Below are 26685 nucleotides of genomic sequence, written 5' to 3'. Positions count from 1 at the left end.
GTAATTAATATTGATTTGTTTAACAAATCAATAAGGATTCAACTAACTACTGAGGAACTACTTGCAAATGGAGTAAGGTAAGGCAAGCTTAGCTCGCAGGCTGTCTCGAAAGACTGCGTTCTTTTGCTAGGTCGAAGCGGCTTATAAAGGTTAAGTGAGGGTGCTGCCAGCAAACTGAGGGCACTGCCTACAAAGGCATTGCCTATGACGGCGCTGTAGGCAGTATATGGAAGGGAAAGCTAAAACGAAAGAGTGGGGGTGAACCGATTGTAGCACCCTCCAACTTATTAATTTCGTATTAAAGGATTTATGTATAGATCTTTCGAATAAAAATATAGTCATTATTGCTTTGAGATACGATTCAGTTCACTTATCATAGAGAATAATTGGATTTATACTCTAAGATGGACTATATTTTAGATATTCAAGGCTTTCAGAGTCCTAATAATATTTTTATTTGTAAGGAGTTTGCCTATTTACCAGTATGTTCTAATACTTCACCTACAGTACTACTTTTTAAACCTCCATATCATTGGCTCAAACCGCCTATTGAATATCAAAGTGTGAATAAGTGGTTGGAATTACATCATCATGGTATTTATTTTTTATTATCGTTAATTAACATTGATTTTATTTGAAATATTTAATATAATCAATTTTATAGGTATATTATGGAGAAATGGTATTTTACCATATAATTTTTGAAATTGTATTATTCGCAATCATTTACATAATTGTACAAATATTTATGTGAAAGGACTACAAAAGAAGCAATGGCGCCAAAAAATTATTCTTGAAAAGTAGGTTCAAATAATATACAATAGTACAAAATTACAGAAACATTTTAGATATCGAAACAGAAATGAGATGTTCGCGATTGGAAGATTTAAGTCTTAAATTTAAATCCCATGCATATATCATAGTCGAAATCGCGAGAATATAGTATGTGCTACGGTAAATACATAAAAGATAACGATTGGATGATGGAAAGACAAAAACAAGCAAAATTAAAAGAGATCGATACAGTCGAAAGATTTACAGACGACTATAATTCATTTAAAAATCCAACTGAATATTTAAAAATAGCTATGTCGGACACTGAACATAAAGATTATAGACATAATGTACTCTACTCAATGTATAATTAAAAATAGATAATAAAATGTGAACTTATTTAAATAATAAAATAATCATAACGATTGCAAGAAAGGGCAAACAGATGGGAATAAGGTTCTCTCCTAGCAGAGATCTTTAGGAGGAACATCTCAAGGAGGTGTCAGTCGAGCGACTGCACTCGTAGTCTCTAGCATTCTCACGAAAACAGCTATGGTATTAAGTGAAGTTCCCTTTGTGGAGAAAGCACGCATTGACTATAGATAGTATACGCTCCCCTCCGCGCACCGTGGTATACGATTAGCTAGAGCATAGGAGAGAGAGAGAGAGCACGCATCCTCAAATTATAACTATAGACAGCTTGCGCTCCCCCCTTCTCCGCACGCTCGGGTCCTATACCAAATGTATGCGCGTGTAGCTAATATACACAATATGCATCCTCTAAGGTACATGTGGCATTGGCTCTAGTGGTAGAGCGCTAGCCTGCCAACCCACAGGACTCCGATTCGATTCTCCGGTCTGTCTCTTCATTTTTTTTAATCGTCGCTATTTACTCTTCGTTTCATTTTGACTTCATTCATTTTCAATGTAGCAAGTAAATTGTCAATAATATATTTATAACTTTTTAAAAATATATTTAATTAAATTAGACAAAAAGCACTAGGTATAGGGTTCCTAAAGACTAGGAGCCCTAGAAACCTTCCTCAAAAAATTATAATCAAAGATTAACATTAAAATAATAATAATTATTATAAATAATAATTAACATGAAAGGGTTAGGCCAGGGAACCAAAGGGTTAAACCAGGGACCCCCACGAATATTGTTAATAATAATTGTTAACAATAACCCAATTATTATTAACATGAAAGGGTTAAGCCAGGGGGGGGACCAAAGGGTTATGGACCTCCCCTCCGCAGGTGTGCTGGAACATACATTGCTACGTATACTACTTTAGTACTATGTGTGGAAACGTGGAATAATTTTGTTTTTATTATAATTGCAGTACCCGCTTGTGTTTTATTAAGCGGGTGATTGGTTTTATATGCAGTGTAGTTTGGTATATTAAGATAGTTTTCATATGTAAAGTATGCTTCTGATATTAACATTATGCCCATATTTTCATTGGTTAAAAATATTCCTAATTCGAAGTGTCTCTGCATAAAACCGTTTGCGTTACAGATAGCGATATTCAAACTATATATTCCGGAATTATATTTACTAATACTGTTATTATGTTTATATATATCATATTGTCCATTCTTCACATTAACTGTTCCATCATATGTTCAAGTTTATTTGTTCGTTGTCATGTTTAACATACTTTAAATACTTAGCTCCACAATCTAATTGATTTTATTCTTCTGTTTTACTCTGTTTGTTTTATTTTGTCTTTGCTTGGACATATATTTTATTTGGCCTGACTTTGTTTATATTTATATTTAAATTGAATAAGAGATGACTATTGTTTTAACTTCGTGTTTTTTCTCTTACTCTGGAATATAATTTTTGTTGAAGTTGTTTACGGACTGGGCATCATTTATAACTTCCAGTAGGATTCCCGTCATAATTTCCACGCTTTACTACTTTAGTTTTTTTATGTAACATAGTACACGCACTGTAGTTCATTTCAAACAACATTATCCGAAATAATTTACTGATTGCAACAGTAAAAGACGAAATTAAAAACTTTTACGTAAAATACAACATAAGACTACAATACCACTTAAGCAAACTTATTAGCAAATTTCTCTTGAAATCAATTACAAACATGAAACTCAAGAAACATAAAATAATGAAAGCATAATCAAAACTCAAGATAACAACCACATAAGTACTTCCAAATTTCAAGACCATCATAGAATGCTCACTGGAATACTGTGCTGAATTCATGAAAAGATTTTAGTATAGCAATAAAATTTACCTATTGTGTTTATAAATGAAGACAGATTGTAAATAAATTTTGAAATAAATAAAAAAAATTCTGTATGTCCATGTTTCTCTATAATAGTTTTTAACTTTTCAATATCAACTAAAGATTGCATCTTTCTCAATATTACTCTAAATTCCTTATCTTCTTTGTGCTGATATGTATAAAATTGTGTATTTTTTTCTCATATTTGTTTATAGATTGACTTAGCCAGTAATCTGATAACTGAATTTACTTGTTTCTCGTTTTGTAGTTGATCTACTGGACTACTTCGTTATCTTTTATTTCTTACGGATTTCCACTCTTCGACGTTATTTCGCGTAGGATTAGATTTTGTATCCCCTGAGTGAGAAATCATTTAAGCAGTTACTTGTTTTGTATTGTGTTGTTTAACAGTAAATTTGAATTACCTGTCACTTCACTTACTAATACTTTTCGAGGAGAGCGTAGAGACATCACATCTACTCTTCTCAAAGATCAAATACTGATTATCGGATGAGACGAAAATTAATTTTTTTAGAAATTATGGCAGAAGGCATGTACGGCTATTAAAGGGTAGTAAATATGATTGCCGATATCAAATACCGACTATGTAACACTGGAGGTAGTATTATGCTATGGAGTGCATTTTCTTAGAAAGGTATAGATCCAATATTTAAAATAAAAATCCTTATGGACTCTGTCATATACAAGAATATTATATTGCAGCAAATGCAACCTTCTGGTTATCATAACATGTTAAAAGTATGAATATTCTAGCAGAATAATGATCCCAAACATCGATCACAGATCCTTCAGCATTTATCTTTCTTTATCAAGTCTTTATCAAGAACAAAATTCGAGTTTTAAACTGGTCAAATCAGTCTCTGGACTTAAATCATATTAAAAATTTATGTCGATGAAATGATGGTTAGAGATTCAAAATTATGCTATTAAAACTACTTTGTGGGAAAATGCTCATGAACAGAGAAAAAATGGCTCTCATGATAAAATTATGTAACTTATTGATTTGATGCCTCACCATTGTGCTGCCGTGATAGGATATAAGGGCATGACTACGAGGTCATAATGACTATGTTAGATTTAATACTATGTTCAGCTGTTTCTTTTTCATATTACTATATTTTTTCTATATATAAGTGTCAAATTCGTAGTTGGCCGGATAGTTATGGAAGAGGAAAAATTGTTATTTTCGGATTAACATTTTGTTAATAGTTAAAATGATTGGTTAATTTACATAGATTGATATTATGATAAAAGTCCTCGACGAAGGTATATTTGTTTTTTCACGTTTTATTCTTCATACATTATGAAAACATAAAATTATCTTTAGCCGAACATTCTTACACGCAACTGTATTTTATCAATAAGCATAAATAGACGGCCCTGCCAGAAAACATTTATTGATAAGTAAGATGAGAAAAGTAATATAGAATATATTGTTCAAGCACGTGAGTTAAATTAAAATTTTTACTTACAAGTTCCTCGTCGTTGAGAGTGGGTCGTGCGACTGATGATAAACCAGCATTTCGTTTCGTAGCAGCCATAGTCTGAAACATACATTCAAATATTCGTTTAAAAAAGTATGGTGTCAATGTTCATCAAGTGAATCAAAAATTCTGTTGTGAACTTTATATTCAAAGAAAAAAATTCATATTTTCAAAAAATATATATTTTCATTCGATTAAAAATTTTCATCTTTCCAATAATAAAAGTCGTGAATGGCTTTTATTTAACTTGACAGTATATTTACTGACATGGACAGAAACTGTAATACACTACGCTTGGTCATCTTCCGTCAATTATTATAAATATTCATTAACTTACTTTAAGGGAATGGACACACCGATGATATATTATTATTATTAACAGCCATCGACATTAACGTATTATACAACAAGTATATGTTAGCGAAGGGATTGTCGAAAAATAGTCGCAAACATAAATTACAATATTAAAAATTGTTATTTAATCATAAATTACAAAAATTATTCGATCTTACGAGCTTTCATGTAAAGTAAAAATGAGTTCTTTACCAGCAATTCTTTTTTTACCGGTAGAAGACTCATTTCATGGGTGAAATTTTCGAAAATGACCCTTAGTTTGCCTGCTTGTAAAGGTCATAGCTCTCAACTACAACTAAAATTTATCAAAGCGATTAAAATCGAAATTAGTTTCTGGAAAAGTATTAATAAGTCCAGCTCCAGTTATAGTAAACGATCGATTCCAGACCGATGCAAGGGGCTGGGTATGAGAGAGATAGAGAGAGAAAGAGAGAGAGAGAGAGCTAGAAGGATTATGTTTAAAAATTTGTTAAATAATGTATAATGTTTGAAACATTCTGCCAATACACAGTTTATTACAATCAATACTATCTTTGTTCTTAATCTAATCAAGTCCAACCCATTTTATGAAGCCCACTGAACAACTTCACTGATTTCGAGTTGAGTATTTTCAATAGTATTATGGATCATAGTAAGTACAATGCAATTATAAGTAGTGATTAAGATATTTAGACAGCAGAGTTTGCATGTCAAAATATTAGACGGAATGGAGCTAAACGCTTTGAAAAATCGAGCAAAATTAACATGGTAAGCTTTCTATTATCGATGGCACGCCTGATATTATCAGTCGGTACTACTAGAACTGTCTAAGCATTATAGCCACAAAGAAATCCAGTTTGACGGGGATTCAGAATATTTTGGATTCGAGATAGGTATGAAAAGTATTAAAGGCATTAAAGATATTAAAAACTTACAATTTATCCTCATTATCCTTCTTTACAATCAAAAGACCATCATCAATATGTCGCTTATACAATAACAAACTTATAAATCACATTATCACATAAATTTATAATATTCTTGCCGTTTCTTCGTAAAGTTCTTTTAATAAGTTATTTTTTAGTTTTAATGCATGTAATTCATCATAATTTTCGAAAGTAGTTGTTTCCATTTTTTGACCATCTGTATCTTGTTTTTCATGTCCTATTTCGTTTAGCATTTTTTGTCTAATTTATTCTCTACTTACAGTTTTTATTTGTTACGTAACATACTACCTTGATTCCTTCATAGTTATCTTAAATGATAAATTTTGTAATAATGGGAAAAAGGGAAATAGTGAGAGATGGAACTTCACTTAATTTTAAATCTATTCAGCAACGCTTCGTCAGCACATTTGCTGACCTCTTCAAGCTTTATTAACAAAAAAACAACAAATTATTAACAATAAAGTAGCAAATGTAATGTTAAAGGCATATAATTATATGTATATATGTGTACCTGATTTCTCTCGTAGTCAAATTATTATAGACTAAAACGAATAGCTCATAGCCAGTCACGTTACAATACAGTAAGAAATAAAGTATTTCAACACACACACACACACACATATATATATATTCATTATCTATCATCACTTTCTCATCGATCTTAATAAAGGCTTATAAATATGACTAAGATATTGTATATCCTCTTTTCTATTTAGAGTGGTTTTATGTAAGCCGATGTGTGCAACATTTCGAATATTCTGCGTTTCTTGTAATTCTTTTCATAATCCAATATCTTAGCTTTGTACCAATCAAATTCGTGTGAAAGAGTTCTTCTATATGTATAACTGTATCTGAGTCAATGGTTCTTTTAGTTCATTTAATCTAATTTTTCAGGATCGCTTACTTTCACCTATGTAAACAGCTGAACATTATTTGCAGTTAAAACTGTAGACAATACCAGTCTTGTCTAATAAATCAGATTTGTCTTTTACTAAACGAATGAATTCTTGTAATGGTTTTTGTAATAAAGATATTGGAGTAATTTCATGTTTTTTAACACAGAACATTTTTTAAAGATGTTGTCATTATCGGGAATAGCGACTTTAGGTAGATTTTGATTTATTAATTTTTTAAAATTAATCTTCCCTTTTTTCTATTTGTTAATCCGTTTGTGTATGTTTTTTTTTTTAGATAAATTCAGATGAATAATTATTCATTTTCAGGATATTAGTAACTATTTTTAAATTGCGTGAACGAAATTTTTTGTCAGCAAGTCAAAACAGCCGGTCAACTAAATTTGAAACTTGCAACGGTAGTCGATTCAATTAATCGATCCGTTCGCGATTCGATAACTCGCGCTTTAGTACGAACAATTAAGAGAGAGAGGGGGCGCGCGAGAATTTGAATAAGCAGTTACGCCTCAGCTGTTTACGTGTCGATATCGCCAAATTTATTTTGCATTTTGTTTCGCCTAATAATAAGTTTTTCTGGGACAATATTACGTGCGTGAGTGCAAAGACTTTATTGCAGCAGCAAGTAGCAGCAGTGCAGAAGCCACATCATAGCTGATTGGAGGTAGAGTGAGGCAACGCAGCTGATAAATAGGAGAAGCAGTGGCAGTTGATTTATCTTATCAACAATTACGGCTGAACACCGTAATTGCACCGCAGGGTAGGTGCACCTCCCGTTATTATTGCGTGACAAAATACATTCGGTATTTTGTCAATCGTGATAGCGATTTTTTGTTTTCGCGCCGAGCGTTAGCTCGCGGTAAATTTCGAATCTTCTCTCTCTCCCTCTCTCACCGAATAATATTTCATTGTAAAATCCTGTTCGCGTGCATTAGTTTTTCGGCCCATAAAGAACTGTAGTTATTTTTACTAATTAAAGTTCATTCATTCGCCGATTACGTCAATTAATTTTCCCATTAGCTTAAGCGATTTGTAAAGGCTTAGGTTTTAATCCGATTACATCTAGGGAATTAAGCGGATTAGGGTTAAAGTCGCCCACACCTAAGATAGATCGAGTGTCACAAGTCACGTGACTTAAGGTGAGTTCAACTCCGTTTGATAGAAGACACGTAAGCAAAATCCTCAGACATAAAGGCGAATACACGTACAACTATACGTGTTTAACGGAGCGGCGGTTAGCTCTGCATCGTGGGAGTTTGTGCTTCAATAAATTTCACATTTTTTCAGATAAACTCCTCCGTTACAAACTATATTAACTTTTTTTGAATTGTATGTTCTGAGTTAAAATTTAGAATTCTGTCAGTTGTGTTGTTCTTCTAGACGAGTCAAATCCTAATTTATTATTATTTCTGATAAATTTTAAGTCAAGAAACGGAATAAAATTATTCATTTCAATTTCAAACGTAAATTGTAGTCTATTATGATAAGAATTAAACGTCTCGATAATCAATCAATTTTACCTTTCGGAGCGCACATCAAAGTATCATCAACATATCTATAGTAGAAAACAGGATTAATTTGATATTTATTCCACAACACGTTCAGGCAGTGTTTCTCTAATATGGGAAACCCCAACCTTCCAAATGCACATTTTCTAAACTTGTTTATCCCAGGGTTAGGTGGATTAACCTGCTGATAGTTTGACGGGGGTGTTTTCTAGGGGGTAAAACATCCCTTAAATATAATTTTTTTTAAATCCGGAAACACATCATTTTAATTTTGGTATTTTTAAATTATCAGTGCAGTTTTTAAATCTGCATATATTACATGTCGTAAAACAGTACAAAAAATAGTGTATTTACCCCTATTAAAAAGGGGTTGCAACCCTTCGGTATAAATGTTATGTTCTTAAAAGCTCCTTTTTATAAGAAATTTTTTAACGTTGAGTTTACTGAAAAATATTCATTTGATGCTGAGAAATATTAAAAAAACTGATTTTAGGGGTTGATTTTCAGGGTGGATTTCACCCCTTAAAAGCCCTTATGTGCCGATAAAAAAACACGTATCTAATTTTTTTTCAAGTATTACAACATATACCAAAATCATTTAAATCGGTGAGGTCGGGTTGGGGTGGTTCCCTTGTAAGTCTTCTATTATAATATCAGCCAATAACGGAGAGGTGGGGGAACCCATAGGGCTTCCAAATATTTGTTTATAATAAATTTTGTTGAACACAAAATATGTGTTATTAAAAAAAATTTTATAGCTCTCCGAATCTCTTTCATGGGAATCTCACAATTTTTAATTTGTGCATTACGTTTGTTCAATTCCTTCAAGGCTAAATCACAAGATATGTTCTTGAATAAGGACCTTACATCTAATGATATTAAAACGTGATCGTTTCGAATAAAAAAATCTTTCAGTTTCTGTTTAAACTGTCCACTGTTTAAAATCTGAGAGGTAAATTTATTTATAACTGTTTTAAGAGCATTATATAAGAATTTTTCTAATTTATGAGTAGAGCTATTAATTGATAAAATTATTGATCGTAGTGGCACATTTACTTTATGTATTTTTGTTAATCAATAGCATTTTGCTGTAGATATGTCGGTTTGAGTCAAATCATTACTATGCCAATATCTATTCAGAAAACCATTATCATTCCAATCCGGTTTTCTACTATAGATATGTTGATGATACTTTGATGTGCGTTCGAAATGATAAAATTGATTTAGTTGTCGGGACGTTTAATTCATATCATAATAGACTACAATTTACGTTTGAAATTGAAATGAATAATTTTATTCCATTTTCCGACTTAAAATTGATAAAAAAAAATAATAATTTAGAATTTGACTCGTGTAGAAAAATAACACAAACTGACAGAATTTTAAAATTTAACTCAGAACATACAATTCATTAAAAAGTTAATATAGTTTCAAATTTAGTTGACCGGGTGTTCTTACTTGCTGACAAAAAATTTCGTTCACGCAATTTATAAATAGTTACTCATATCCTGAAAAAGAATAATTATCTATCTGATTTTAATAAAAAACACGTACACAAACGGATTGACAAATATAAAAATGGAAGAATAATTCTAAAAAATTGATAAATCAAAAACTACCTACAGTCGCTATTCCAAATAATTGCAACATCTTTAAAAAATATTCTTCTGTGTTAAAAAAACATGAAATTACTCCAATATCTTTATTACAAAAATCATTACAAGAATTCATTCGTTTAGGAAAAAACAAATCTGATTTACTAGACAACACTGGAATTATCTACAGTTTTAACTGCAAATAATGTTCAGCTGTCTACATAGGTGAAAGTAAGCGATCCTGAAAAATTATATTAAATGAAAACAAAGAAGCATTTACTCAGATACAGTAGTAGCTACACATAGAAGAACTCTCTCACACGAATTTGACTGGGACAAAGCTAAGATATTGGATTATGAAAAGAATTACAAGAAACACAGAATATTCGAAATGTTGCACATCGGCTTACATAAAAACACTTTAAATAGAAAAGAGGATATACAATATCTTAGTCATATTTATAAGCCTTTATTAAGATCGATGAAGAAAAGATGATAGATGAAGAATATATATATACAGGGTGGTGAAAAAGTATGGAAACACCTGAAAATCTCAGAGGGTTGGTCATAAAAATAAAATTCTTAAGGTCAGGTCCTATATAACTTTCAACGAGGAATTCAGTGATGACCTTGAATTTGACCTTGGACCTCACCTTCAAGGTCATTTCAAGGTCAAATTTCTTTTGTTAAATGGGAACCCACACTTTTGACATCGGCAATTGAAAGAGAGTCAAATTTTACGTTAAAATATGCCTTGAGGTCCAAGGTCGACGTGACCTCTGGAGGTCAAATAAAGATTAACAGTATATTTATATCGAAACTCCAAAAATGTGTCTATTTTGATTATTAAACAAGAAAACTAGTTTCTCAATCCAGAATCCTTCTTTTAGCGCTATCCAGGAACAACGACGTGGACGTAGAAGGATTCTGTTCCCTTTGGGGTGCTGGATTATCGTGAGTTCCCCTTGCCTCTCACGTCGGGGTGCTGGATTATCGTGAGTTCGCCTTGCCTCTCACTTAGGGCGTTTTTATGAATTATTATAGTAGATGAGTAAATTTATAACAGATGCTCAAATTGTTCTCCATTTGTTTCTTGACAGTAACCAATCCTGATGTAAAATGACTTAACTGCATGTCGAATCATATCTCTTGTAATGAGAGCAGTTTCCTCAATAATTCTACGTCTTAATTCATCAAGATTTTCTGGATTTGTTCTGTAAACGCGATCTTTTAAATAACCCCATAAGAAAAAATCCAATGGTGTTAAGTCTGGAGATCTTGGAGGCCACTCTATGCTACCTCGTCTACCTATCCATCTTTCGAAGAATGTTTCATTCAAGAATCCTCTAACATTAACTGCAAAATGTGGTGCTGCACCGTCTTGCTGGAACCATGTGTTTTTGAAATCGTCTCCTTTTACAGCTTGTATTGCTGGAACAATTTGGTTTCGCAATAGCTGTTCATAATTTTGTGCATTTAAATTTCCTTCGATAAAAAAGGGACCTATTATTGTGTCGTCTACAATTCCTGCCCACACATTTAGTTTTTGAGGATATTGAGTGTGAGTTGCGTCCATCCAGTGAGGATTTGTATCAGACCAATATCGAAAGTTATGTCGAATGACATTACCGTTTAACTGAAACGTTGCTTCATCTGAAAAGACAATATTTCCTAAAAATTGTGGATTGTCAGTTATCATTTCCATCATCGTCTCACAAAATTCAGTGCGACGATCAGGATCATCTTCATTTAATTCTTGCACGAGTTTAATTTTGAAGGGATGCAATTTGTTTCTGTTCAAAATTTGAAGAACAGATGTGTGATGGATGTCGTGTTGTAAAGCTGCAGATCGAAGAGTCTCATGAGGATTTTCTACAAAAGACTGTAAAACATGTAAAGATTTTTCTTCGTTTGTTGCTGTCGATGGTCTACCAGCAACAGGACGATTTCGAACAGATCCCGTGTTATCAAAACGTGTTATTGTTTTTGAAACAGTTCCTCTTGATATAGGAATACCATCGTTTCGAAATGTTGCATTAAACAGATTAGTTACCTGTGTATATGACCTATGCATATCAACCCAACCTCTCATCATCAAAAGTGATATCCGTTCTCTTTCGGACAATCGAAACATTTTGGTTTCAAAATGACTTCTTCGTACAAAACTAATTTACAACAAAAATATTTGGTGATTTTGTCAAATTTTATCTCTTGCAACTACAGAGTGTTATTTATGCAGTAATACCAAAAATGTATTCGTCAAGCGAATTGAAATAAAAATTCATTCATTCATAAATTTATTTTCTATCTAAAGAAAACCTTTTTTTAACAATATCATTTATGTAACTACGCGGACATGAAAAAGCCACACATAATATTGAATTTTCGACTTTTAATGAGACAGCTATTTTGTTAAAGATACATTTCGTCAGTTTGGCGGAATAATCGGACAAGTTGAGTTTTTATTTGTAAAAGCGGACACGTCGGATTTTCATTTGAAAATGTGTATACGTTGGCTTTCTTTCTTTTCTTTCTTTCTTGTAGAAGCGGGCGTAACGAAAATAATTTTTTCTTGTCTAATTTAAACTTAGCAATACTTTTTTAATGTAACGGTTTGAATGGTAAATGAATGTTAATGAAAATAGAAACGAATTTTTGCGGGATCCAACTTCGTTTTCGCTATTTGTTTGAAAGGCTACGATTTAGAAATTTTTTGCAAATGAAACGTTTTACCAAATTTATGCAAATGAATCATTTTAGCAAATTTTCGTAAATGAATAGTTTTTGCAAATTTCTGCAAGTGAATCGTTTTTGCAAATTATTACAAACTACATATCCGATTTTCTAAATTATTTTCTTATTTTAGCCAACTTATTCAGTGATTTTGGAAATCGCCGTGTTTCCGTGTAGCCGTGTATCCCGATTCAGGTTCAGGGTAGCGTGATCGAGATCAGTGATACTAAAACCTATTCAACTAAGCACCCCACGTGAAAGGCAAGCGGAACTTACTCTAAAAAAGCCCCCCAAAGGGAACAGAATCCTTCTACGTCCACGTCGTTGTTCCTGGATAGCGCTAAAAGAAGGATTCTGGATTGAGAAACTAGTTTTCTTGTTTAATAATCAAAATAGACACATTTTTGGAGTTTCGATATAAATATACTGTTAATCTTTATTTGACCTCCAGAGGTCACGTTGACCTTGGACCTCAAGGCATATTTTAACGTAAAATTTGACTCTCTTTCAATTGCCGATGTCAAAAGTGTGGGTTCCCATTGAACAAAGGAAATTTGACCTCGAAATGACCTTGAAGGTGAGGTCCAAGGTCAAATTCAAGGTCATCACTGGATTCATCGTTGAAAGTTACATAAGACCTGATGTTAACAATTTTAGTTTTACGACCAACGCTCAGATTTTCAGGGATTTCCATACTTTTTCCGACATTGACCTCTATTTGACCTCCAGAGGTTACTTTAACCTCATACCTAATCACGTATCCGGACGTAAAATTTCCCGCTCATTTTGATTCCGGCATCAAAAATAGGGGTTCTCATTTGAAAAAATGAGGTTGACCTTGAAATGACCTTGAAGGTAAGGTCCAAGGTCAAATTCAAGGTCATCACTGGATTCCTCGTTGAAAGTTATATAGGACCTGACCTTAAGAATTTTATTTTTATGACCAACCCTCTGAGATTTTCAGGTGTTTCCATACTTTTTCACCACCCTGTATATATATATGTGTGTTGAAATACTTGATTTCTTGCTGTATTGCAACGTGACTGACTACGAGCTGTTCGTTTTAGCCTACAGTAATTTGACTACGAGAGAAATCAGGTACACACATATACATATAATTTGCCTTTAAAATTAGATTAGCAACTTTATTGTTAATAATTTGTTGTTTTTCGGTTAATAAACCCTGAACAGGTCAGTAAATGTGATGACGAAACTTTGCTGAATATAATTAAAATTAAGTGAATTTCCATCTCTCACTATTTCCTTTCTTTCCATTATTACAAAATTTATCATTGAAGTAAAAAATGTTGGCTTGACAAGTCTTATGAAGAACTAGCTATCACTCAATCCGAGTAAAATTTAATAGTTGAAAATGCTGGTTGGCCTAGTGACAAAGAAGTATCATTTACAAATGACGAAGATTATTTCGATGTTACTATACCCCTCAGTATGCTGCTTGGATTTGCTGAAAATTATTGAAAAATTGTAGTAAATGTTAAACATGAGCTTATTATTACAATAGAAATGATTTGAATGCTACCATAACTACACCTTCCAATACAAATGAAATAATTACTTATGAAAAAATTTAAATTACTTTGAATAAAATTGAATGGTTAATGCCATATATAGTAGCAGCTGACAGAGAAGAAATCAATTTACTTAATCAAATTAATCATGATAGAGCGACCACTATGAGTTATCGCATCTGGAAGTTATACGAGTATCCAAAATTACCTCGCACATCTAAACATGTTTGGAGTATGAAGACATCCAATCAATTGGAAAAACCTCGTTTCGTTATTTTAGCCTTTCAAACACAACGAAAAAATGAAGTATCCGCTGCTGTCAGTCACTTTGACCATTGTAACATTTGCGATGTTAAATTATTTCCAAACTCTCAATGCTATCCATATATAAATCTTAATTTAAACATTAATCAAAACTAGTATGCAGTACTTTATGATATGTAAGCTAACTTTCAAAGCGCATATTATGGAAAAGAAAATGAACCATTGCTTGATAAAATAAATTTCATCGAAAAATTACCTTTATCGTGATAGATTGTTCGAAACAAAATGAATTTATCAAAAGTGCTCCTGTAGACGTCCGCCTAGAGTTTGACACGAGAGAAGATTTTCCTGATAATACTGCAGCCTATTATTTAATTCTACATGATCGAATTGTACAGTATAATCCTATCACGAGTGATGTAAAAAAATTAGTTTAATATAGTTTATTCTCTAAATAAAATGTAATTAATACAATTAAATATAAGCTAAACAAATTAAAATGTGTAACATACTGTACACCACGTTAAATTTTATGAATAAAATAAAACCATGGTGCGCATGCTGTCTATAGTTCTAGCTTGTGGATGCACTTTTATAATAGTAAATGCATGCTCTCTATCTCTCTCTCCCACACATCATCGCTTGGGTTGATATTTCTATCTATATATCTATTTCTGTCTCACTCTCTCTCTATCACTTCTTTTTCTCCCTCTCTCTAATACAACAAAAATAATAAAGCATTTTATTTTAATTTATTTTATTTAAAATATACATTAATAGTTACAAAAAAAAACATTGTTTTATTTTATGTTATTTTGTCTTCTTTCTTCTTATGTGTTCCTACTACCTTGAGGAGGCAAATCGGCTTTCTTATTATCGGTTCAGTCGGAATCACAATTATTTTACGCCGAACAGCCTCACTGCTCTTAATTAGTGGTTTCTTCGGCACAATTCTCAGTAAAATATTAAAATAGTAATTAATTTTAATTAAAATGAACGTGTAAAATTGCGAGAGGGGACAGCCACCGTGTGCCTTGGGCTGGTCTCTGCTAATTTTTCTGGGTTCTTTCTCGGTAAAGAAAGCCGGCGCTGACTTTCACAGGCCGAAGTTCGCTCTGGTTCGGGAGGTTGATACAAATAATCGGACACTTTAATTCACTTATACTACATATGGCGATCTTATTTATTGACGTCTTTCCACAAATATCGCTACAAGATCTACTTCACCGAGGTAAGCGGGCTCGCTCAGCCTTTCCGCGACCAGAGTTCGCGGGATCACGCGAGCGAGATCGCTCAGCGTGCGCGATAAATTTTTCAAAATAAGCTAATGTCCGTAATCGAGCGAGAGCTGGCGCGAGAGAGACAAACTGGCCTTATACCCACCGGATGCCGACGGTTCATCGGTAGAGAGGCGACGCCGGCGAAAGTATAGACCCGTAGGAAACGGTGTCCTGGTGACGATTGAGGTTGCTGCAGGAAGGGTCGCAGCACGGCCTTTGCCTCGTGGACGGCGAATGGTCGCTGCTTGCACTGGCTCAGCTTCGAACAACTTGTTCTCCTGGCAATCGTGGCAGTCGCACTCTTGGCGGTAGTTCCTTTCCTGCCGAAATCTTGTCTTCTCCAGTCTTTCCTTAGGCGGCCCTAATTACTCGAGAGCTCGCGCCTAACTGCCCTTCTTCTCTCTTAATTTTCTAAGCCTTGCGCCGCCGTGCTCCCACTTCTCTCGCCGTCAAAAATCAGTCAAAATCGCTCTCTCTCTCTCTCTCTCTCTCTCGCTCTTCTCGCTCCCACTCGCACTCACGGCGACACCTCGCCGATCGTCACGCTCCTCTCTCCCGAACTTGCAACGACACAAGTATGTAGTCGCTATATAGCGGCTTACCGACCGTTGAGTTTACTTGACACGACTGGTAAACTCTTTGAACAACTACTGAGACCGAGACTGATGGATGCGATACAGACCGGAGGAGGTTTATCAGATTTGCAGTTCGGTTTCAGGAGGGGTCGATCGACGATTGGAGCGATCCAAAAGGTGGTCGATTCTTTCCTGGAACTAGACAGACACTCCCACGCTGCGCGACCTATAGTGTTGCTGGCGACACTCGACATTAGGAATGCTTTCAATTCGGCCAGGTGGAAGGATATCTTGGAGGCGCTGAAAAGCAACTTCGGGATCCAGCCATACATGCTTTGGGTTGTGGAGGATTACCTAACAAACAGACGGATAACGTACGAGACGATCGAACGACAAGTAACGAGACAGGTCACCGCTGGGGTGGCACAGGGGTCGATACTGGGACCTGACTTCTGGAATGGCTTATACGATAGCTTGCTTCGGCTTGGGATGCTGCTCGGAGTGACCCTCGTCGTTTACGCCGATGACGTGGCGGCGGTGGTTACGGAGAGGTCCCCCGATCTGGCGCAGTTGGCGTTGAATCAGACCATGAGACGAGTCGGACGATCGATGACAGACCACGGACTACAACTCGCAACGGAAAAAACGGAACTGATGTTTCTCACGAAAAGACGCATACAGACGATACTGCACATGAGGGTGGGGACATGCGAGATAGAGACCAAGAGGGAAGTCAAGTACCTTGGGGTAACCCTCGATACGAAGATGACCTTCTGGCCTCATATACAGAAAACAACCCGTAAAGCCGTAGAGAGGATAACTTCCTTGAGGCGCCTGATGGCAAATACGACGGGACCGAGATCGGGAAAATGACGACTGTTAATGGCGACAGCTCACTTGATCCTTCTATACTGCGCAATATGGGCAGACTCCCTGAAGACAAAGAAATACTGCAAGTCGATAATGATGGTACAGAGACACGGTGCACTGCGAATCGCTTGCTCCTACCGAACAGTCTCTGCGCAGGCTGTTTTGGTGGTGGCCGGTGTAATACCCGTGGATCTTCTGGCCTTTGAACGCAAAAGGATCTACGGGAGCAGTGCGGACATAAGACGAAAGAACGCGGCAATCGCTGAGCGAGACAGGACAATTGACATTTTTGCAAGGCCGATGGACAGAGGAACGAGGTGGTAACTGGACGAGACGATTGATACGGGACTTGAGGCTGTGGCTCGGAAGGAAATTTGTTGATGTAAATTTCTACGTCACTCAGCTCTTGACGGGCCACGGGTACTTCCGACGGTACCTTTACAATATGAACAGAGTACGAACACCCGATTGTAAGTACTGTGGACACGAACGAGACGACGCGGAACACACGTTTTTCGCGTGTGATCGTTGGACAAGACTCAGACAAGAACTGGAAGAAACCATCGGCAGCATCACTCCCAATAACATTGTGGCTGTGATACTGCGTGAACCCGAATGGTGGCGCTTAGTCGCTACCATACGGAAACTATACTGAGACGTAAGAACGTGGACGGCTGCCTGACAGATGACTGAGCAGACGAAGTGTCGCGACGTAAAGAGATACGTAGGAATGACACGAACGGACAAACACAGACAGAACCTCCAGTCAGAGGTAATATCCATATAGTCCCTGGCTGGGGGAAGGACACCAAGGAGATGGCGATTTAGTGGGTAGGCCTGTTTTTTTCGGAGAGTCCCACATAACTCCTTAGTCAGAAAGATTAAGGGGAATTCGCAAAAAGGATTCCGCAACTCCTTGTAAAAAAAAATATAAATACATTTACTTCACGAGCAACCGCAATCATCTGTGTGAGTTGGGCAATGTGCTCTGTATTGCTTGTATACCTGAGTAAATGAAAATAAATAAATAAATATTAAAATATTAAATATTAAATAATATAAAAAAAAGAACTGCGTTTAACAGGACAATGAGCGGCGAAACAGCAACTCAGGCGGAATAGTATTAGTATTCTATAAATTATAAAAATTATTAAAATTATTATATATATAATTATTTTTAATTTAAAAAGAAATGATTACTTACTGTTTCTAAAAGTTGACAGGCGTTAATTATATTTTCCATTTTCACTAACAAAAATTTTTTACACAAATAAATTCTGAGTATTACTTAATCTCCCTGTTTTATAAATACCTTAGATGACTTCTAACTTTTGGTACGAGCTTTCAAATTCTTTTTAATATTTTGTTTTGCAAGTTATATTAAAATATTTTGAAGTAAGAAAGTAAAATAATTTAATTAGTTCGTTTTGTATTGGCAAGCTAAAATGCATCTTATTTGCAGCACAACGTGTTCTAAAATGGATCGCTATGTTTAACAGTTGTTATTCTTTTTATCAGTGCACAAGCCAATACGTGTGTTTGTCTTTCCAATAATTCTTAAAAAGTGCACCGATTTCCTTCATACACTCTCTGTAAGACTAGGCTATGGATGGCTGACAGAACTGTAAACGACAGAAATATATATGTTAAGTGACGTACCATTTTATTTTATTTTCCGATTAGAACTTCGCTTTCGGGAGTCCCATTCGAGTCGCGCCAAGGCCAACAACATAGCGATCAAACGCTATAGCCAGCAGTATTCGTTTGCGCGGCTTGGCAGGAATAAGTGGGAGAAACTAAGCATACTGCTGCAATATGCTGCGACAGCATGCTGCACTCAGTATGTTCGGCTAAGTAATATGAAGCAATTAGAGACGCGTAAATAACTAAAAAGTATGCACTAGAGAGAGATGGAGTGTGAGGAACGAGAGGGAAACAAAGGATATACTCGTATAACCAACTGGTGAGAACGAGCGGAGCAGATTCTTCAGTTAGCAGTGAGCGCTCAATCAAGAAGCCTGCAATTTTTTTCGACTGTATTTAAATCTCTTATAAGAGTTTGAGTCATAATAAAATATAGTAATTTTGTTATAATAATTGTATTTAATAATTTTGTGTAAAACGAAATATCAGGAAATTTTATTGTGTATCATTATATTATCCGATAAAAAAAAGATATATATCGGACTAGTTTATCTGACTAAATTGGAAAAAAAGGAAAAGCGATTGTCTACATAATAGGATGAAAAATATATCGGACCAGTTAATCTGTCTAAATTGGAAAAAAAGGAAAAGCGATTGCTTACATAACAAAACAAAAAAATATATTGGACCAGTTTTATACTTACAATATTAACAAAAAGTGAGTACCACTCTTTATGTAATGAAAAATATAATAGACAACGCGAGGTAAAGATTACGCGTCTATATATCTCTCTCTATTTTTACTTAAGTTATTTATGTAGTTAAACTTACTAGAATAAATATCATAAATTATTATAAACGCGCTTAAGTGTATCCATATGCTTTCCTGTTATATTAAACAAATGCTATTACATTCTTTTTTTATATAAGGTTCGTCTTCAGGAGAAAGCATGATATTATGGAAAAAATAGCTCTATAAATTAGATATTTAAAAGAGCTTTGCTCAATTTCGGTACTTTCTGGAGCTATTTCTTTGATAATAATTATTGAAAACTTTGTTTATATCATAATATTACGCTGTCATTCTCTTTCAATTACTTATAGTCATGCATACCAATCCATTATTATTTTTGATAACCTTATGTATTGTATCTTATATTCTGATCATTGGATGGGAAACAACGGACCAATATAATGACCTGCGTGGTCACCTAACGTGAATCCACTAAAATACTTCTACTTAGAGGCATCGGAAAGAGAAGTTTATCATCGCTATGATCCTGAAAATCGCGATAATATGCGCGAAGGGATTCACGATCACGCCGATGACCTAGAAGCCAACAAAATACAAAGGACTACACATCAGATAAGACACAGAGTTTTTTTGTGTATTCAACAAAGAGAAGATTATTTTGAGTAGTGCTTGAATAGTGATGGTTGTGGGGTGGCGGAAGAGAATGATAACGATGAAGATAATGATATGGGACATGTTGACGATATGGATGAAGGTGATGGAGATTATGAAGATATGGATGGAGTTGATAAAAAAGATAAAGATTTAGATAAAGTTGATGAAGATGATGAAGCATAGATATAGTTGATGAAGACAATAGCGATAAACTGACTGGCATATCTAATTATGTTATTGTAAATATTGTTGATATATTTTATATATTATAAGGTTTTAATTATAGGAAGTCTAATTTAGTTCCGATGATAAGTTGCTTGGTGTTGAATGGAAATGAAAATATTTATATTCATAATCATCAAATTATTACATGTCAATGTAAATAAAAGTTTTAGTGGACGAAAATGTTTTTTCGATTTACATGTTTCTTTCCACATCCTCAATTCTCCCATCCGTTGTTTGACCGCCCTCTGTATAAGTCCTCCAAAAAATTCTTAAAAAATACTCCAAGTCTTTAAAGAGTATTCATAATATTCTCGAAAACTCTACAAAAAGTTCTTAAAAAATTCTACTTGAATTTGTAAATCTTTAAATGATTTCCGAAGACATTTCTAAGTACTTTTTACGAAATTTTCAGGGACAGTACATGTCCTAGAAATATCCTGTAAAAGTGCTCGAAAAATTCTCAATATAGTACCCAAAAAAGTCGTAAAAAAAGTACAGGGAAAACTATCTAGAGATGAATCCAAGAAAATACGCTAAATAGCCCTTAATAACATAGCTGAAAAAAGTCTTCGGAAAAGTATCTAAAGATTTCTCAAAAAAGTACCTAAACAAGCCCTCCGTAAAGTACCTAAAATAGTCCTCAAAAATATGCACGAAAAAGTCCTTGTAAAAGTCCTCGAAAAGGTCCTCAAAAAAGTCCACATAGGATTCCCCAAAAAGTCATCAAAAAAGTTGTCAGAAAAGTCCTCATACATCTTTGAATATTTTTATGTACGTTTTTGAGAACTTTCTCATGAAGTTTTTTAAGGACTTCTTTGAGAACTATTCTAAATACTGTTTTGAGAACTTTTTCAATGACTTTTTTGTGTATTTTATGTTAGAATTGTTCGAAGAATTTTTGATGGACTTCTCCATGTATTTCATTTTTTTATAACTTTAATGGTTATGAAAGTTGTGTAACATTTTTGTCAGTATTTTTCTATATTTACCTCGCGAAATTTTCTCGTTCTCTGGCACTGCATTATTAATAAATTCTAAAACAATATTAAATATTTCGATTAAAATTTATGAATTCATCTTCTTAGATATACATTGTTTTGTGCACTTACGAAGTATTCCGTCAAAAATTGTCTTTGGAACACTCAGCGTATTCTTCTTGCTAGTTGCTGTTAGAATAGTGAGTACTTCATTTATATTATTTTTTATTATTATATTATTTATTTTATTTTTTAAAGAACAACTGTGATCAATGCTAAAGATTTGGGTTGTCCTTCACTCAAGAAACTATCAAATCAAACTTTTTTTTTATGCAGTAACCACACCAAGTGTCGCTCAAATCCATCGTGTGCCTACAAAAACGCACTTGCTATTACCAAATGGATGCTTGCTTGTTAAATATACAATTAGATATCATTTATAATTACACTATTATTTTATGTATCAGAGTTTATATAACTTAAAATAAAAACAAAATAAATACTGATTTATTAAAAAAAGTCTTCTCGATATGATTTTAATCATGAAATGAATATCTTACTATAAACAATTTGAAATATTTAATCCTTTTGTGGAAATTAATTCACTGATTGATAGTAACAAAACTAATACGCACAATTAAAATAAAAAATGTTTTATTAAAGAAAATTTATACAAAATGAGCATGAACACGTCTCGTAATTACTTGGCGATATATCAGACAGTGATTGAGTTGTACTGCACATGCACCTCATGAAACAACATGCGCCCATGGTAAAAAGACTACACTGTAATGCGGTACATTACAAGGCCTTTCCTGAGTGCTGCATTATTTGCAACACCTCAGAAAGGCCATCCCCGTCCCTTGCCGCCCCGTAACCGGTTGTATAAAATAAAGTTAAACGCGCCCTATACCGAACAATTACTCTTTTTTATGTCCGAATGACCACGCCGGAGATATGGATGAAACAAACTTGTCTAACGCGATCCGACGGACGCTCAAAGAGCAGACAGAAAAAAAGGAGCGCACCACAGAAAAAGAGAGCGCACGCACACACTCACTCACATACACTCCCGACCACGTGTTGCCGACCGGCAAAAGAAAAATGCAAAACTTGACTTGGAAATGCAACGGAAATGCATGTTGATGACACATGCAGATCCGTTACACTCCCAGACACCAACACTAACACTCCCGAGGCACTGACACTCCTGGGGCGAGCAGAAAATCGCCGATGAAGTGGCAGCCGGCAATCAGCTGTGTCGGGCTGCCGAACACCATCGGCGACATCCTGAGCACCACACACACGAATATCAGCAACCACACACACAAATATCCGGGGGAACATCACAGAACCGACACGGGAGCGCCGCAGGAGGCGCTCCAACAACCGGCACAAGGACACGAGGCGTACGCGCTAGGAACTGAGCGGCCATATTGAACCGCCGATATAGACTGAGAGCGAGCGAGCGAGACAGACTGAGACAGAGCGAGCGAGACAGAGCGAGCGAAGCAGACTAAGCAAGAGCGAGCGAGACAGACTGAGACAGAGCGAGCGAGACAGAGCGAGCGAAATAAACGAAACAAGAGCGAGCGAGACAGACGATATAAAATAATAGATAGAATAATATGCAAATGCGAAGAAGAGGGCGCGACAAATGAAACGGCGTATATTATATACGTATCTCTGACAATAAAATTAAAATTATAAATTAGAAAAGAATGAACATGAAACAAATATCGAAGTGTAAAATTCGCACGCGACCGACACCCCTATTATGATAGCGAACGACAACTACCCCTTTAGGTTTAAATAATAATTTAACTGACCGAATTTGAACCTCTGACAAATTTCGCTAGTGACGTCACGACCAATGAGCAAATTAGAATAAAATTTGATTTCCGTCCGGATAGACAAATAGATAAGAGTAGGGGTAGATCTTTTCCAACAACTAACGATAGCTACCTTAGTGGGGGGTGAGAGAGGGTAAATAATGACGAAAGTAGGAGAGTTAAGGAGGGCGCTGTATCCTTCTAATTTACATACGGACCAATAATAAAATATTCGGAGGGCGCTACCGATATCCGAATTAGCATACCGACCAATAATAACATTTCTTCTTGGAAAGAGGAGAAGTAAAGCGATCTTTGACCGCGGGAAGCCGATTCTCGTCCATTTTGCCACTGGATATCTAGATAGAAGGAGCCTCTCTATCAGCTAATCTCGCTGCCGAATTATTAGCGCTAGACGCCTCTCAGATATTTTTGCCAATTTTGTTTGCCAATACCGCAAGAAAAAAATTGTAAGTAGGCAAAGTGCTACTCGTTTTTATTTAATCGCGGAGTGCGGGAATAAATCGTTCAGTGCCGTAGATCGTCGCGACGCGTGGATCCGTCGACGCCGGTGCCTATCGAATCGTGCTGACCTGTCCGCCATTCCGTAGATGTAAATTGAGTGTTCGGTTTTACGAAAGAAAATTGCGATTTAGGATTCGCGCTGACCTTTCGTTAACTATTTATTGAGTGTTAGATTTTATGAAAGAAAATTGCGATTTAGTATTCGCGCTGAGCTTTCGTTAACTTTTATTGAGTTTTAGATGTTACGAATAAAAATTGCGAGTTAGGATTCGCGCTGACCTTTCGTTAGTTATTTATTACGAACGTAGGTTTAATCGAATAAAATTGTCTTGATTAGCTATTTGCGTTGACCTTCCCGCCATTTCGTAAACCGAATGTGAGCGTTAGGATTAACCCATGAAAATTGAGATCGAGGATATTCGCGCTGACCTTTCCGCCATTTTATGAACCGAGTGTGAGCGGTAAGATCAGACAAAGGAAATTCGTGACTGAGTTATTTGCGCTGACCCTCTCTCTTTGTTAACCGAAGACCGACCGGAAAATTATTAACGTTCCGATTAAATTGTATCCTTACGGATTTATAGTTATTCAGATTTTTACCGACTCTATTCATTCCGACCTCTTACTTGTAAATTATTAAAATATCAATAAAGTAATTAATTATCTATGTACATATAATTTACTTTGATATCCCACCTCGACTGTATGTTAGTGATTTTCAGCCGCGAGCGGTCATAATCGGGTATCACTAATTCGCTATATTTTCGGGTCACTCGATAGGTAACATACGCGCGATTTCGAACATATTCACGACCTGAATCAAGGAGCCATCACCTGAGCTGCCGGCATACCCTAATTAAGGAGGAAAATTGGAATTGAGAGTTGGACACCAAGGCCTGAAGTGAGGATACAACGCGTATCCCCGTTTGCCCAATCTGCGCAGTCGCCGTTAGGCAGACCGGGATACGCGACAACCCTACTGGCCTTACCCCCGACGATCGCCGTAATCAGCCGACGGTCTGGCGCCCTAAATAATCGGGGGTAGAGCCAAACAGGCCTTGTGGCGGAAGAAACTCGGAGCGCGGTCAACACCCCCGAAATTCCCCGCCACAACACCAATTCTCGCATCCATACATATTTTGCATAAATTAAATTCAAGCTGTTATAAGATATCAGCTGTATCTTGTTCTGACTTTTTAATGACTTCTTCCATATCTTTATTGTGGTTAGTATTAATCTTTTCGAAATTACATATAAGTTGTTGACAAACAGTTGCTATGCTAACTGATTCATTCGTCATTTTTTCTAATAAATTTAAATCAGCAAGCACCTTCGTGATTTCATTTACTGATGCTACCGTCGGCTTGGTTGCTGTACTTGCGCTAGCTGCAGCTAGGCTGTTTTCATTCAAGTTCTCTGTAACTATGCTACTCGTTGCGAGCGCTGGTTGTCCTAACGCCCCGGCAGTTGCAATCACGACGCTCTCAGGAAGCTCGATTATAGTCCGCTTAGCAAAAACATAGATGATGCACATAGTGCATGATATGGCCAGCCTCGCGGCTGGCCAGGTTACTTTGTGCAAAAATCTTTTGTCAAAGCGGCGGACAGTAATTGTCTTCCTCAACAGAGAATGGAGACTTCTCAAACAAACAACTTGTTGTTTTGGGAGAGGATGTCGTAAACTTCTCTTACCTGTACGGGCATATGCAAATGCAAATGCTGAAGTACAAAATGCGTCACCGATTGCCCTCGACAAGCAATTAATGCTAGTCGATCCGAAGTGAATGCAATGTGTATTTGAACGAAGACTTGCAATCACAAATGCGAATGTGTGTAGCTTCACGTGGTGGAGCTGAAAACGCTGTTTCAGTTAAGAAACAGTAGGCAAAACACATAACGCTTGCCCCTAGCGCAAAAGGCCAATCGGCCAAACAAAAGAAATAACACGGACCATAATATCGATTTTCGTGGATCATGATCACCGCGACTGGAATAAGCACCGGCACTAGTTTCAGCAATCGATGAATACGACTGTTGAATCAAGTACGAGGGTGTTGCCCACGTTACTGAATTTTGGTAAAGAATCGTGTCAAGCGAAGAGCCTGCGTAGAGAGCTCACGAAATGAGAGCCATTCGTGCGGTTTTCTCCTGAGGAATGATCAAACCAAATGAAGCTCCTGACCGCGCAAGGGAAACAAAAGAGGCATTATGATAGCGGCCGTAGGTTTGTCCAGTTTCAGGAAGGTCATTTGGTGTGGCGACGGTCACACACGCTCTCTAACGCAGTTAAAGGCAGGAATGCTAAGCTGAATCCTTCGTACATCGGAGCATATAAAGTGATAAAGATGCTCTTGAAAATAGTATAATATGTGTACAGATAGCAAGAAGCAGGTGGATTCCGTTAATGTGAAGAAATTGAAGCGGTATGTCCCGCCGCGAGGAAACTGAACTCGCCGAACCGCTGCATGACTGACGGTCTACCGTCAGGCTCTCACTGTGTTCGCGCACCATGCCAAGTTGCGAGTTTGTGCGTTGAGAGCTTGGTCTCCTGCTTGTTTCTGTCTTTATTGAGGTAAGGCGCTAATCATTTTTACTGCTCATGCTCGATCATCAAGCACTTGTGACGAGAGTAAGCGTTGCGCTTGTTCTCGTCGGAATTTTGCCAAATTCCCCTCTCTCTCAGCAAGACACGGTGACCAGCGTTAGGTGCATTTAAGAATGCGTCTAATCCATGGTCTCTATATCAGCTGACGGAGATTGCCGAGCGGGGCCGAGCAGGCCCGAAGCTGATACGCTGGTGACAGAGTATAGAGGTGTTAGAGAGAGAGAGAAATAGTCGGGAGCGTGCGTGCCCTACGCAAGATTAGGCAGGCGCGCGTTTCGAATTGGTCACTCGCCGCCTAATAAGTAGGTCAAGTGGGGAGAGAAAAAGAACGACGAAGAAGCTGTAGGTCGCGAGGAAAAACGATCGACAGACGGTAGTAAGTCGAGGGCAGAG

General features: G+C 36.0%; 1 protein-coding gene across 1 annotated transcript in view; it reads right to left on the bottom strand.

The window, feature by feature from the left end:
* Positions 1–26685, bottom strand: part of LOC131666732 (protein unc-13 homolog A-like) — a 957113-nt gene that overhangs the window by 851306 nt on the left and 79122 nt on the right. Inside the window, exon 2 of the mRNA XM_058939609.1 lies at positions 4520–4591. Within this exon, the coding sequence (XP_058795592.1) occupies positions 4520–4588 (69 nt within the window). The 5' untranslated portion in view covers positions 4589–4591. The remainder of the gene's footprint in view (positions 1–4519; positions 4592–26685) is intronic.

Source organism: Phymastichus coffea, unplaced genomic scaffold (genome assembly GCF_024137745.1).
Source record: "Phymastichus coffea isolate CEN01 unplaced genomic scaffold, Cenicafe_Pcof_1.1 PCOF00004, whole genome shotgun sequence".
NCBI classification, from domain to species: Eukaryota; Metazoa; Arthropoda; class Insecta; order Hymenoptera; family Eulophidae; genus Phymastichus; species Phymastichus coffea.
Note: the sequence above shows the minus strand (reverse complement) of the source record. Positions and strands in the feature narration are given on the sequence as shown.